This window comes from Benincasa hispida, chromosome 1 (assembly GCF_027475165.1).
Source record: "Benincasa hispida cultivar pf3 chromosome 1, pf3_genome.v1.1, whole genome shotgun sequence".
Taxonomy (NCBI): Eukaryota; Viridiplantae; Streptophyta; class Magnoliopsida; order Cucurbitales; family Cucurbitaceae; genus Benincasa; species Benincasa hispida.
In genome coordinates, this window is record NC_143478.1 from 20,078,203 (window position 1) to 20,093,786 (window position 15,584).

General features: G+C 24.0%; 1 protein-coding gene across 3 annotated transcripts; it reads left to right on the plus strand.

Annotated features, from left to right (window-relative positions):
- Nucleotides 1–1,766: 1,766 nt before the first annotated feature.
- On the plus strand, nt 1,767–14,326 carry LOC120071084 (sugar transporter ERD6-like 16). Of its 3 annotated transcripts, none has more exons than XM_039023129.2 (18): nt 1,767–2,080; nt 4,297–4,359; nt 4,476–4,565; nt 6,013–6,072; nt 6,390–6,452; nt 6,542–6,607; nt 6,825–6,900; nt 7,348–7,412; nt 7,502–7,594; nt 8,254–8,334; nt 9,234–9,318; nt 9,591–9,637; nt 9,742–9,804; nt 11,200–11,259; nt 11,355–11,408; nt 12,374–12,433; nt 12,797–12,911; nt 13,995–14,326. In XM_039023129.2, the coding sequence occupies exons 1-18, from the start codon at nt 1,883–1,885 to the stop codon at nt 14,132–14,134; spliced, it is 1,479 nt and encodes a 492-aa protein (XP_038879057.1). In that variant the 5' UTR covers nt 1,767–1,882; the 3' UTR covers nt 14,135–14,326. The 3 variants fall into 3 exon arrangements, with proteins under 3 accessions (XP_038879057.1, XP_038879051.1, XP_038879074.1); XM_039023123.2 differs by having other exon boundaries at nt 1,768–2,080; nt 6,390–6,455; XM_039023146.2 differs by lacking the exon at nt 6,390–6,452 and having other exon boundaries at nt 1,768–2,080.
- The last annotated feature ends 1,258 nt before the right edge of the window (nt 14,327–15,584 follow it).

Below are 15,584 nucleotides of genomic sequence, written 5' to 3' on the forward strand. Positions count from 1 at the left end.
AATAAATTAATAAATAAATAACAACAAAACAAGGTTGTTAGAAACAAATAAAACTCACATTATATGAAATGAATATTCATCAAATTGGAGACGCGGCTGCCGCCAACCTTAACCATCGAACTTTAATTAATTTAATTTCATTTGATTCATAGAAACAAAAGGAAAATTATATATATATATATATATATTTTAACATTTTTTTTTTAAGTTGTGATACTTATAGTTTTTAAAATTTTTTTTTTTATTAATGATGATTTATAACACCATTTTAAAGTAAGAGGTTGTGTGTTCAAATTTTTCTTATGTGGTTCATTATTTATGAGTGATAAATATTAAAATTAGTCAATAATAAACTTACACGACATAATATTTAATAAATTGAAAAGAGAAAAAAAAGATCATCTAACTAAAAATGGTCAAAATTTCAATTGAAGTTTGGAATACAAATTAGAAACATATTAAGGTTAAAATACAAAAAATATCATTGAACTTTACCCTTTTAAAAAAATTCATATTCTTTTAAAATTTCAATATTATCTTTTAACTTTTTGTTAACTATTACTAAAATAGATTTTTTTTTTTTTAAATGAATGTGGCGATGATCTATAATGATATAAGTGGTGTCGGTAGCTCAATTATCGTTCCATGTTAATCCATACTAATTGAAATTAATTTTTTTTCCTAATATTCTAATTACAATTATTTTTTTTATTGTAATTTACAACCCAAATATAGTATGTGATGTCATTTCAAAATAATAATAATAATAACAAAATAAAGGTATGAGATTGATATTTTGCTCTTTCATAAATCCCATCCAACGTCAGATACAGCCAATCTTCACATGGTATAGTTTTCTTATTATTATTATTTTCCTTTTTTATTAATATTTTTGTACAAAAGAACAAACAAACCACAAATATAGACATGATTGATAGAGAATTTGAAAACAATGGATTTAATAAAAATATAATTGTATTTCGTGTTTTTAGATATGTGTTTGGTTGTATGTTTAGAAATTGAATTCTAATTTAAATAATTGTTTTAAATGTGTTTGATACTATATTTTTATGAATCATAAAACTAGCGGTAACCCACTAAATTTGTTGACATTAAACTATATAATTTATGAATATGATTTATGTTAAAAATAGGGAAATTATTTTAAATAATAAAACTACTAAAAATATTTACAAATAATAGCAAAATATCACAGTTTATCTACTATATGCCTATCATAGACATAGATAGACACATATAGTTGTCTATCACGGTCGCGGTCTATCGTAGATAGATAGTAAACGTTTGCTATATTTGTAACTATTTTGATTTATTTTTCTATATTTGAAAACAACCCTAAAAGATATAATTTATAATATATTACATAATGCATATATATATATATATATATATATTTAAAAATATAAATTGAGTTTATAACATGACATATTGCGTTTCTAAATGTTTTTATCTTTATTTAATATGATTCTACATTTTAAAATTTAAAATTTAAACTTTGGATACAATAAAAGCATAAAAAATGTTATTTTTAAAATTTGTATTGTTTGGATCACAGTACAAATATTTGCTGAATCCAATAAATCTGAAAACACAAAATAAAATTCAAATTCTCAACCAAATAAGCCCATAGTTTTTGGATTCAAAGGTTAGAGTGCCACTTGCAATTGGTCATTTTACTTTTTTTCCTTTTTAGAAAAATGCAAACAAATACTATAAATCCATTTTAACACGTTTTAATAGCTTTAATATTTGTGTGCAAATCTCTTCTTAATTTAAATCGAGAGCTCTTCAAATTTCCATAAGCTTTGAGATTGAGAGAGAACAAAAAGAAAAAAGAAAAAAGATCATATCTTTATGATATATGGCTATTGAGGAGTGGAAGAAAATAGAAAATGGAGGTGATCATGGAAACTTGGAGAACCAATTATTGTTGAAAAGAGAGGAAGGATTAGAAGAAGAAGAAGCTTCTTCAAGAAATTATGAAAATGGAAGAACCAATCTTATGGTTTATCTTAGTACCTTTGTTGCTGTTTGTGGTTCATTTCAATTCGGATCATGTGTAAGCCTAAACTCTCATCTTCTCTTTCTCGTTTTCGTTTTGGTTTTTATGCACTTCCATTCTAGCTTCTCAACTTTTGAGTTCGTTTCATTTTGAGTCTCTAGATTTTCGAAATGTTGGATCATGTGTGTAAATTCAAGCTTTAAACTCTCTTCTCTTTCCCGCTTTCATTTAGAATTCTACGCTTTTTTTTTTTTGTTGGTTCTATCAACTTTTGAAATTACTGATGATCACCTATGTAAGGGTATAATATATGTCATACGAGTTTACTTGACACCTAAATATTGTAGGGTCAGATGAGTTGTTTTGTGAGATTAATTGAAGTGCGTGTAAAAGTCGGTTCGAACAATCATGGACATAAAAAAAAAAGTCACTGTTGAGTTTGTTCCATTTCGAATCTTTAGGGTTTTTTTAATTTTTTTTTTTATTTTTATTGAAAGGTTTGTTTTAAACCCTTTACTTTTAAAATCAACTAATTTAATTTCCTACTCGTTATATTATTTTGCTTAGGTAATATAGCTAGTTCTCACATGTGTGGTTTCTGGTATAAGAAAAAGAAAAACCAAAAACAAAACAAAAAAAGCAAAAAAAAGAAGAAAAAAAATAAAAAGAGTTAATAAGGACTAAAATAGATATTGTTTAGAATTGATTACTATAATATTTATGAGTCCACGAATCAACATAGGATGAATGAATTTTTCTATTTATCAAGAATTTTACATTTAACTATATGTTATAAATTGTATGTATTAAGTTAATTGGTCAATTAAGTGTTGACTTGAGCATCGTTCAATTGATTTCAAGACGATCATTGGAAATAAAAGAGAAATAATATGACTATGCGTTGTGGAGAAAATATTGGAAGAAGCAACCACAATATAAGAAATAGTCTTACACTATTGAATTTATATGAGGAAAAAAATAGAAATGAGTTTAAAAACTAGTTTAGTTATATTTTGTTAGGCAACATTTTTTTTAATTACTTCAACCTTGTACAATTTTGAATTTCTAACCATGAGTAAAGTAATAAAATTTTGGGAGGCAAAGTAATGCATCTACTAATTAAGTTATTGTATGAAAAATGAGATTTTTGCCCCCACCCAACATATGCTTAAAACAATAATAATAATAATATTAAATTACAAATTTAATCTCTATAATTTGAAGAAAGTTATAATTTAACCCCTATAATTTGATTATATCTCATAAATAATTACTATATTTTGATAAAATCCTCTTAAATAGTCTTTATCCTATGGACTATAGGGATTAAGTTCTAATTACAAACTAATTAGACTAAATTATAATTTTATCCAAACCAAAGGAATTTGTGGTTTAACCTAATAATAATAATAATAATAATAATAATAATAATAATAATAATAATAATAATAATAATAATAATAATAATTTTGGTGTAGCCACTAACCAAAAATCTATATTTATTTCGATTTTAAGTAGGTCAGAGGTAGAAGGCTTGAAACTTGCAAAGCCCAGTTACCGGCCCACAGTTTACTTGGGGCCCAAGTAATTAAATTCCCACATGTTTAATTAACTTGTAATATTAAAAATAAAAATCGTAATAAATACGAGAAAAAAGATTTTACCAATAGTTTAAAATATCATTTTAATACTTGTATTTTAGATTTCATTCTATTTTAATATTTTATTTGTAGGTGTTCTATACTTCAAATAAATATTTTAAAAAAATTTATTGTTAATTTAAAATTAACTTTATTGAATTTGAGAAAACAATAATACTTCAAGGTCTTTTTAAATATAAAAAAATATTACACTTTATAGCAAAAAAAATTAGAACTTTTTCTATTAAATGTGAATATTTTTTAGATTTTTCTATTTATAAGAATTTCTTTAGTAATAATAACATTTAGAATAGATACAATTTTTTCCAAGAGTTATGGAGAAAAGAATAAAAAAAAATATATATATTTTTAATTTTTAAAGAGGTCAACAAAACTATTGATAGAAATTTTAAACTTAAAAATCGGGATCAAATTTAAACATTCGAAAATATATGTACTAAAATAAAATAAAATTTAAAGTATTAGGACAATTAAAATGACATTTTTACCTAACCGTAATAACTGTCCCAAACAAACTCAAGGAATCAAAACATATATATAAAATGATTGAAATTTGAATTGTTGGTAAATTTTTATGATATGTTTTAAAATTGAATATTTATGGGTGTCCAGGTGGGATATTCAGCACCAGCTCAGGCAGCAATAAGGGAAGATCTTCATTTGTCTCTATCTGAGGTTGTTTGGTTTGTTGTTGTTTATTTTTTATTTTTTATTTATTTTTTTAATTCTTGATGAAATCAAATATAATACTAAATTAAGCTTGAATAATTAATGATAATTAAAATGGACAGTATTCTATGTTTGGATCTATACTTACCATTGGAGCAATGTTTGGAGCTGTAACAAGTGGGAGAATTGCTGATTATATTGGTCGTAAAGGGGTGAGTATAAATTTTACATTTAAAAAAAAAAAAGAAAAAAAATTGAATTTAGTTCGATAGAAAAATTGAATTTACTTAGACAAATGTGTGTGTTTTTTAGAGAGACTAGATTTTTTTTTCCAAAAAAAAAAAATCAATAACAAATTTCTAAATAAGTTAAATTATCACGTAATTATTTTATTTTTTAAAATTAAGTCTATGGATACTACTTTTTCCTTCAAATTTCTTTCTTTGTTATCTATTTTTACCAATGGTTTTAAAAACCCAACCTAAATTTTGAGAACTAAAAAAAGTAGTTTTCAAAACCATTATACTTAAAAAAAAATGTAAATTATTGTAAGAAATGTGAATGAAATAAGTTTAATTTAAAAAAATAAAAATAAAAAACAAAATGGTTACCAAATAGGTCTATAAATTTAGTTTTTAGACTTTTAAATTTGTATTAAATAAGTTTTAAAATTTTAAAAAGTATTTAACAGATCATCAAACTTTTAATTTTGTGTAAAATAGGTTTACGAACTCTAAATTTTTTTAATAAATCTCTAAATTTTCAAATTTATGTATAACAAGTTCAAATAGTTTTCAATTTAACATATAGGTAGGTATTTTTCCTTGAATTATATTCAACATTTTTTACCATCCATGAATTTATTCGGTAAATATTAAATTGAAAATTTAATTTTCTATTAAACACAAAGTTTAATTTTATGTTTAATAGATTTGTTTATCTTTTTTAAAAAATGTTAAAATATGTCCATTGTCTTGGACCTTTTAGAAACAAATTTGAAAGTGCAAAAACTTGTTTGGAATTCTTAAAGTTCAAATACCAAATATACACAAATTCGTGAATTCAAAAGTTAAACAAGTTTGAAATGATACATGGAACAAAATGAACATTTTAAAAGTATAAAGACTAGAATGAACCAAAATTAAAAGTATGAGAATCAAAATAAACATTTCAAAAGTATATGGATCAAAATAAACCGAGACAAAAAATATAGGAACTAAAATAATAATTTTTTAAAAAAATTTAGAGACCAAATAGACAAAAACTTAACAATTTATTTAACTTTTTCTTTTTATTCTTCAAAAGTTGTTTTTGTTGGAAAATGTTTCTTAAGTTGATGAAAATGGTCCAACACAAATTTTAAAAAGTAAGATCTTTTTTGATAATGATTTCCTTTATAGTTTTTTAAATTTGCAATTCGTGTTTTTTTTTTTTTTTTCTCCCAACTTATTTATTAAAATATTGATAGTAGTAGTTAAGATAACGAAACAAATACAAATAAATCTATAAAAAATGTAATGCCTATAAATTTAATTTTAAAAAACAAAATTCAATTATGAAATGGTTATTTCAAAAAGGTGTAAATAATTATCATAAAGTATCTAGTTTTTTGTTTTGTTTTGTTTTTCTTTGAATATCTCTCTGTTTCATGGCTAGCAGGCAATGAGAATGTCAGCTTGTTTCTGCATGCTTGGATGGATAGCAATCTACCTTTCAAAGGTATGTTTCCTTTATTTTTTTCTTAAAAAATTATGATTTTTTTTTTAAAATAATCAAATCGTTAACTTTTAAAATGATAATTGATACTTTATCCACTGAACTATGTTCGATACAAGAATTTAAATATTCCAAAATTTTCATACATTTTCTTCCATGGAATTTATGGTTGAATTCAACCTTTAAATTTTCAAATTTGGTCTTCAAACATTGATTAAATTTCAGTTTTTGTTTGTATGATAATGGTAACTATTGATATGATCATATGTTACAACATATTCAATTAAGACAAAAGATTATTGGTTGGTTATTTGTATTAGGAATCTCTATCATTGGACATTGGGAGGCTATTCACAGGATATGGCATTGGAGTCTTCTCCTATGTGGTTAAAAAAAAATCTTTTTTTTTTTTTTTTCCCTTATTCAAATGAATCATACTTTGAATCCTAACCCAATGTGACCAAACATGTAGGTCCCAATATTTATTGCTGAAATAGCCCCGAAAAATCTTCGAGGAGGCCTTACGACGCTAAATCAGGTGTGAAGATCAAATCTATATTCAAAAAGTTAAAAAAACATCCTAGGAAAAGACAACAATATTTGCATTGTTACAATAGACAAGATTTTAAAGTAAAACCGTATCGACTTAGAAAATATGTAATTTAATATAATATTTCATCTAAACATTGTTGGTTTTATTATTATTTTTTGGAATTTACTTACAATTTTTTTATTGGAATTTACGTGTAATGCAGCTATTGATTGTTACTGGTGCATCAGTTGCTTTCTTATTTGGAACTGTTGTAACATGGAGAACACTTGCTCTCATAGGTAAAATTTACATTCTTGATTATTAATGTTATTATGCTTTGACTTATACGGGCCTATTAGATAACGGTTTGTTACTAGTTTTTTGTTTTTCGTTTGTGAAAAATAGAAAACATTTAGTAAATGTTTATAATCCTTGTTTCGTAATTTTTAGAATGCTTTCAAAATATTGTGAAAGTTTCCGAAAACAACATGTTTTTAATTTTTTTTTCCTTCAAAATATAAATAAAAGGATTATTGAATAATTTTTTTATTTACAAAATACATCATAAATATCTAAACGTAAATATAGTATAAATTTTTTCATTAGTTTTACAAACTCATTTTCATGTAACATTTTTACATTTTTAGCAAAAAAAAATTATGTACTCTCATTTTGACTTTGAATTAAGTGCTTATGAAAAATTTAAATGGAGGGACTAAATTGATATTATGGGTTTAATTTTGTAGGACTTATACCTTGCATTACCCTTCATGTGGGTCTGTTTTTTGTTCCTGAGTCCCCAAGATGGCTTGTAAGTTTCTTTTTTCCCTTTCTTTAATTTTTTTTCTTTCTTTTTTGTTTTTTCTCTTTCACTTTGTGAGTTTGTATTATAATTTATAGGCAAAGGTTGGGCATGAGAAGGAGTTTCTAAGTGCATTGCAGAGACTTAGAGGCAAAAATGCTAATATTTCAGCAGAAGCTAATGAGATTCAAGTACTTCTCTCTCTCTTTAGTATTTTTTTTTTTTAATTTGTACCTATTTAATTCCTATATTGTAAAAATATTGTTTAATATAATTTAGTTGACTAAGAGCTATATGTGTTTATAAACTACAAATATATCAGGAAAATTGTTTAAAATGCTAAAATATTGAAAGTATTTTTAAATATAATAAAGTGTCACAGTCTATAATGATAAATATTGATAGATATCTATTAATGTCTTTGAGCGATAAATGATAGTAGCCCATCAATATTTATCACTTATAGACGGTGATATTTTTCTATATTTGTAAATATTTTAGTTCAATTTTTCTATATTTGAAAACAATCTTATATACTAAGTCTTTAACATAATAAAAGTCAGTTAATATTGATCGAATTTTTGATAAATTATTGAATATTTTCTTTATTTTCTTAAGAATATGAAAACCATAGTATTCCAATTATAGTTTTCAAAAACCAAAAATAAAAAATGGCCAAAGTTTCTCTGTTATGGTAACCATATCGAAACATCCTCAAAGCTTTATTTTAAACTTTTTTTTTTCATGAAACTAAGAAATTTGATATATATATATATATTATGTACAGAATTAATTAACATTTTTTCTTTCATGAACTGACAAATTTGATGTATATATTTTTTATTCACAGATTTATATTGAAACTATGCAAAGTCTCCCCAAAGTCAAGTTGGTTGATTTGTTTCAGAGCATATACATTCGCCCTTTGATTGTAAGTAATTAATATCTTATATTTATCACCAAAAAAAAAAAAAAACCCATATCTTATAAATTCTATAAAATCCCATCTTTCCTTTTTTATTTGTTAAATTATGAATTCAATTCATGTTCTATGAGCATGTGGTAAATATTTGATCAAAATTCGTACTCCGAAAATGTCATCAAGTGCTAATAATTTTTTTTAGAACAATAAAATAAGGGTAGTAATTTTTACTGTTGAAAATATTTTTAAATATTTTAAGCAATCTATCACGAATAGATAATGATATTTTAATATATTTGTAAATAACTTGATTCATAAACCTAACAACCCATCAAGTAAGCTATTAGATTTTTTAAAAAAATAATCTATTAGATTAATTTTGATTGAATTGGATATAATTACATAACCCAAACTTTTAAAAAGGTTAAAGAAATTTAAAACTTAATGGTATCTTAATCATAAACATAATATCTGAAAACATAATAGACTTAAATTATAAAAATACTTTTAAACATGGTCATTTGTTTTAAAAAATATCTTAGAAATTTCAATAATTATAATATTATTAACTTTCGTAAACAACTTTTAAAATTATCATTGGGAGTAGAATTTCAGCAAAAATAAAAAAAAACTTAAAATGATATGATGATTCAAATTTTCATTATAAGTCAATGTCAGAGTGTATCCTTTAATATCTCAATTTTCTTTTGAAATTCTTAAAATAACCTACTCTAAAAAATAGATTTGCAACATATGTGAAAGTTTGGAGGTAATATAATAGTTTGTGAAAACATATGGTTAGTTTTGAAATAAATAATAAATTTCAAAAGTATATTTTTTTTAATTAATTAACCAACCGAATATAACATTTTACCCATTTTTCGTTGACTTTTGTGTTTTGACGGCAGATTGGGGTGGGATTGATGGTGTTCCAGCAATTTGGAGGGATCAATGGAATAGGTTTCTTTGCAAGTGAAACCTTCGCCTCAGCGGGTATCTTAACAAAAAAATTATCAGGGTTATTTAGACCTAACTCAACCATTTATATGTACATAATTATTTTAAATAGTAAAATTATTAAAAATATTTTTAAATATAACAAAATTTCACGAAAAACATTTTCAAGTATAGATATTTATCGTGATCTATAACGATCTATCACTAATAGTAATGAATAATGATATTTTACCATATTTGTAAGTAAATTGACTTATTTTCTTTTAGTTTGGGGTTAAATTTACTTTAATTTTTGTGTGAAATTGCAGGTCCATCAGCAGGCAAAATTGGAACAATTGCTTATGCTTGTATTCAGGTACTTAAAAACTATCACACAAAACCCTAATTTTGGTTTGATTTTTTTTTTCTTGAAATTAATTTCAATAATTAATTAACCATATAAAACTGACTCTCATTCAGGTTCCAATTACTGTTGCTGGTGTAATATTAATGGACAAATCAGGAAGAAGGCCACTTATTATGGTAAATTTCCCATCCTAATATCACTGTGTTATCATTTAAAACTCTTGAGATAAATTAAAAGATTAATAGAATAATAGAACAATACATAAATATCAATGATAAAGAAGTCTTTTGTTGACTTTTCTAACTTTGACTCTATGAAAGTTACCATGGTTAGGTTAACCCTTTTGATTATTATGTCCAAACTAACTTTAGTTAAATATTTTGATTTGAAAGTGGATACCAAGGTCAAACTACCATAAATAATCGTATGATTCTCTCCTCTTGACTTGATATTTGTTACTTGATTTGAAATAGATTAACACACACACAAAAAAAAAAAAAAAAAAAACCTTTTTGGTCCTTAACTTTTGGATCTAGTTTTTATTTGATCCACAGATTTTAAAATGTTATACATTTGGTTTAAGTTTTGAGTTTGATTTTAATTTAATCCATCGGTTTCAAAATGTTACCATTTTACCTTTGACATTTGAGTTTTACTTCAATTTAGTTCCTATATTTCAAGATTTACATTTTTAACCTCAATTATCTACTTAATACTCATTTTTCATCTTTAATATTAGGTTATATTAATAAATTAAAAATCATTAAAAGATTTATAGTTGATTAACTTTTACAAATTTTTCACTTTAAAATTAAATTTAAAAGTTCACTTCATAATTACTTTTAATTAATAAATAGAAATTAATGTTAATGATTATAAATGAATATTTAGTAAAAAAGTGAGGTTAAAAATGTAAAATCTTGAAGTTAATGAACTAAATTGAAATAAAACTTAAAACCTAAGGACAAAATTTGTAACATTTTAAAATCTAGAGACTAAATAGAAATTAAACCTAAAACTTAGGAAATAAAAAGAGGTATTTTCTCAAAAAAAAAAAAAAAAAATCTTACGATAAAAAAGACTGGCTATTTGTTTTTATTTGGACGAAGTCATTGGTGTCAATTTCAACTTATCTCAATTGATTAAGACACATTACATTAATAGTTGAAAAAATTATTTTTGACAAGGTTCAAATAACCATCTCCGGATACAAAATATAGGCTTCAAATCTCTACCCTAATTACATGTTGGAAAAATTATTTTAACGAGGTTGCCACAATATAGTTGCCTTTTAATAACCATTAGATGTGAATTTGGAAATCTCTGTATGCTCTTAATAACTACTAGATACAAATTTGAAGTACTTTTACGGTTTTTTTTTTTCATACGTCTAGCGATATAAAACTGTCACCCAATTTTCTCACTCAAATATAAGTAAGATTTTACTCGAGATTGTTGGGAAGGGTCTAAAATGGCCAATGATATAAAGAATATATTTAACAATCACTACCATCCATCAAAATCTAATAAAAGAAATGCATGTAAATTAAGATTGAATTTTGTTTTTGAAGGTGTCTGCAGCTGGGACTTCTCTTGGTTGCTTTCTTGCAGGGGCTTCTTTCTTTCTCAAGGCAAGTGAATTCAAAATCTTGCATTACACAAACAACCCAATCTTTCATTACACATGAATAACCATTCTTTCTTCTACCTCCATTCTTAATTTTAGGGCCATGGTTTACTACTCGATTTCGTGCCCATGCTCGTTGTCGGCGGTGTGCTGGTACACGATTATGTTCCTTTTAACTAATTTTTTCTAAACAAAGATTAAATATCGATATTGATCGAAATATCGAGTTTTTCATATTCATGAAAAAAATCGAGTGTCGAGCTATTATAGAATAGTGAAATTGTAAAAAATAACACGTTTAAGTTTTTATCTTACAAAACTAGCATTTTTTTTTTTTAAAATTCGTAAAAATAATTTTTCTTGATCAATCTCGGATGAAATCGACCACGAGATTTTAGTTGAAAAATCATATTTTTCCAACTTATTGATTATTTGAGGCTTTCTTGGTACATCTCGCTAAATTATATACTGAGATTATGTACCTTTTTGGTGTTAATCTTGAGCAAAATAACACTGAAAGAAATTTCGGGCATAATTAATACCAAATTTCTTATATGTGAGCTTTCTTGGTAGAATCTCGGGCAGGATTAACCGAGATTCAGTATATATCCTAGATCTTATCCAATTTTTCAAAAATTTTCATCTTTCACAAAATTTAAAAATGTTGAATCAATTTGGAAGATCTATTTTGATAATTGAAAAACCCATTTGGAATTTGAAAAATCCATATAATTGTGGAAACATAAATTATGCTAAAGATTTGAAAATTACATAATAATTTGATATAATATTTACTAAACATAACTATAAAATTTGAAAATAATATAAGATTTGGTATAAGATCTAGGAAGATTACATAAAAAAAATTAATCAGGCTATGTATTGAGAAGGCCCAAAATAATTTATAAGTTAGAAAAAATTGATTTTTAACTAATTCTTGATGATTGATGTTGCCCAAGATAGATTGAGAAAAATTATTTTTACGAATTTTACAAAAGAAAACTAAACGTACTATTTTTTACCATTTTCAATATCATAATTACTCGTATTTATATTTATATCATCGATATTTATTCCATACCTCGCACGATTTGCGATATTTTCAATTTTTCCTTCAGATATTTATTGCATCTTTCTCAATTGGAATGGGAGCAGTTCCTTGGGTGATAATGTCTGAGGTAATTAAATAATCAAATTTTGAATTATTTTTTCAATCAAATGAAAAAAATTTCTAAACTAGTGAAAATGAATAATACAAGAGATATTCAAAAATAGAAAAATAAAGGAAATTATTTACACAAAATAACAAAGTTTAATATTTTTTGATAGAGTTGATAGAAGTTTATCAGGTATCCATTAGTAATAAAAACTTATAGAAGTCTATCATTGATACTATGTGATAAGCGTTGATAGAAGTCTATGAATATCTATCGTTATTATTATTATTTTTTTACTATTTCATAAATAGTTTAACGGTTTTTTTTATCAATGAAAATTTTTCATAATATATATGTTTAATTTTAATTATGTTTTATTGGTAGATATTTCCCATTAATGTGAAAGGAGTTGCTGGGAGCATAGTGGTGTTGGTGAATTGGTTAGGTGCTTGGATTGTCTCTTTTACCTTCAATTTCTTCATGAGCTGGAGTTCTTCTGGTAATTTTCTTATTTTTCTGGAAATAGGAGACAGAAAAAAGTGTCATAAATAATAAAATACAAGTTTTTGGCGGGAAGAAACGGAGATTTTCAATTATTTATTTATTTATGACCCTTTTTAAAAATTGTCATAAAATTGACTTAATGATTGTTATGTTTAATTCGCTATTTTTTAAAATTAAACAACAATAGTAATAGTTATTATTAATGTGCAAATAATATTAGTTTTTTTTAATAAATTCATTTCATCATTTACCCTTATTTTTGAATTTGATTTCTATTTGATCCCTAAATTTCTAAATGTACATTTTTTTATTACTGAATTTCGAGTTTTAATTTTCATTTAGTCTCTAAATTTAAGTATTTTATACTTTCACCTCAAGTTTTTACAAATGCTTATATTTTATTTTTGACGCTAATTTTCAGTTATAAATTTAAAATCATTATGGTGTGAAAATTTTTAAATGATATTAATAGTGTTGCAAAATTAGTGAAAACCAATTTAATTTATTTTAAATTAATTAATAAATATTATCACCAAAAATTATAATTGAGTATTTAGTGAAAAATGGTGGGTGAGAGTATAAATCTTGAAACTTAAGGATCAAATGGAAATAAAACTCTAAACTCAAGGGTAAAATTGTAACGTTTTGAATTTTAGAAACCAAATTGAAATTAAACTCTAAATTCAAGGATACAAGTGAAATATTTTGAAACTTAGGAAAGAATGAAAAATTAGACTCATAAATGCTTATACAACTTTTTTCTTTTGAAAAAAATTCCTTTTAAATTAATTATATGCGAGTTAACGTTAACAAATCTGAGAAGTAAAAGTGCAAAATTTTGAAATTTAGAAGAAAAAAAAAAAAGCTCAAAACTCAAAAAGCCTAAAAATGTGCCTTTTGAAATTTAAATTAAAAATTTGTGAAAATACAACATTTTGAAACCCACCAAACAATGAAACAATTCTCAAAATTTGGGAATAAAAAGAATATATTCTTTTAATTTTTTTTTAAATTTTAGAAAAGGGTTTTATAATTGATTTCTAACCTTATTTTCTCTTTTCTTTTTGGATAATTTCAGGGACATTTTTTATTTACTCTCTAATATCTTTGATGACAATTCTATTTGTGATAAAGTTGGTCCCAGAAACCAAAGGAAAAACCCTAGAAGAAATTCAAGCATCCATTGATTCACAAAGAGGAGTAGAAATCTTGAATTGAAGTTTAGATTATGATTTTTTTTGGCACCACATTTTTTGTCACATTTAAATTATATAAAAAATGTCATTCATTTATAGACATATATATTTTACAATAATATGTGCAAATAGAGAATCAAACCTTTGTATAAACTTTATATAAGTTGAGTTATGTTCATTTTATTAACAATTTATGTGATTGTATTAAATCTAAGTATGTAGTTTTTAAATTGAATTAGTTCATAAAATTACTTATGAATTACATAACTTAATTTAATTAAATTAATAAAAAAAGTGTGTATTTAATTTAAAATAATTAGTATACTTTCATTGACAAAACATAAGACATTTAGCTTCATTTTTTTAATGTTTTAAGAATTTATAGAATAGAATTCAGTAAGTATTAAAGCATTTGTTGAGTAATTTGTTAAAAATAATTCAGTAATAATTATTGAGAGTGTTGAACTTGTAAGAAGTTATGGTTGCATTTTCACTCTTAAAAATGCAACTATGAATCAGTATTTTTGACAATGTTCAAAATTATTCAATAATAATAATAATAATAATTTATTTTTCAATTAAATTGGAGTAAAAAGTGTCTGAATATATCATTTTTTATGTTTGATTTTACCTTCTTAAAAATTCTTCCAAATATTTGGTATGTGATTTTGACCTTATTTTTTAATAAAAAATTTAAATCACAAATTCAATTCTTAAACTTTGATTTTCTTAATCTATTTGGTTTCCAAATTTATTTGACGTGCAATTAGATTTTATATAAGATAAATTAATTTTACTTTTTTTAATTTGTTAGAGATCTATTACAGTATTCTTAAAAGTTTATCAACCATATAAAATTTTGAGACTAAACTTAAATTAACTTTTATTTTTCAAAAAAATCATTTTTTATATAAAAAAAATCACAATTATCCCATTAAGGGTGTTCGTGGATTGGGTTGAAGGACTTTTTTTTTTAGACCCAACCCAATTGTTCGAATTGTAAATTTCTTCAGCCCAAATAACCCTCCTTAACAGATGAATCCAACTAAACTCAACCATGAAACATTTGGATTGAGTTGGTTCGGATTACTCAGGTCATTTATTTAATTTTTTGTTATAAAAGAAAGTAAAATGTTGATATGTAAAAATTTGATATAACTATTTTCATATATGAATTAAGATTAACAACTCGATTTCAATTTATATAATGTATAATCTTTTTTCAAAGTGCAAGAAAAACTATTTTTAAGAGTTATTGAAGAATAAATTATCCAAAAACTGATAAAATTAAAGAAAATTAAAATAAATATATGTATATCTAACCGTACATAAGCAAATAAAAAAAATTACATTTTAAAGTTAATAATAAGTTCGGGTTGGTTCATGCCGGTTCGGGTTATTTTAGGTGGCCCATGAACCAACCCAATCTATAAAATATTTATTTGTTTGAACCCAATCCAACCCAAATCGAA

Excerpts from the sequence above, each read along its gene's own strand:
- LOC120071084 (XM_039023123.2), top strand. The coding sequence starts at position 1,883 with ATGGCTATTGAGGAGTGGAAGAAAATAGAAAATGGAGGTGATCATGGA. Across the intron at positions 2,081-4,296 it reads CATTTCAATTCGGATCATGT|GTGGGATATTCAGCACCAGC; the intron begins GTAAGCCTAAAC and ends ATGGGTGTCCAG. Across the intron at positions 9,805-11,199 it reads GAAGAAGGCCACTTATTATG|GTGTCTGCAGCTGGGACTTC; the intron begins GTAAATTTCCCA and ends TTGTTTTTGAAG.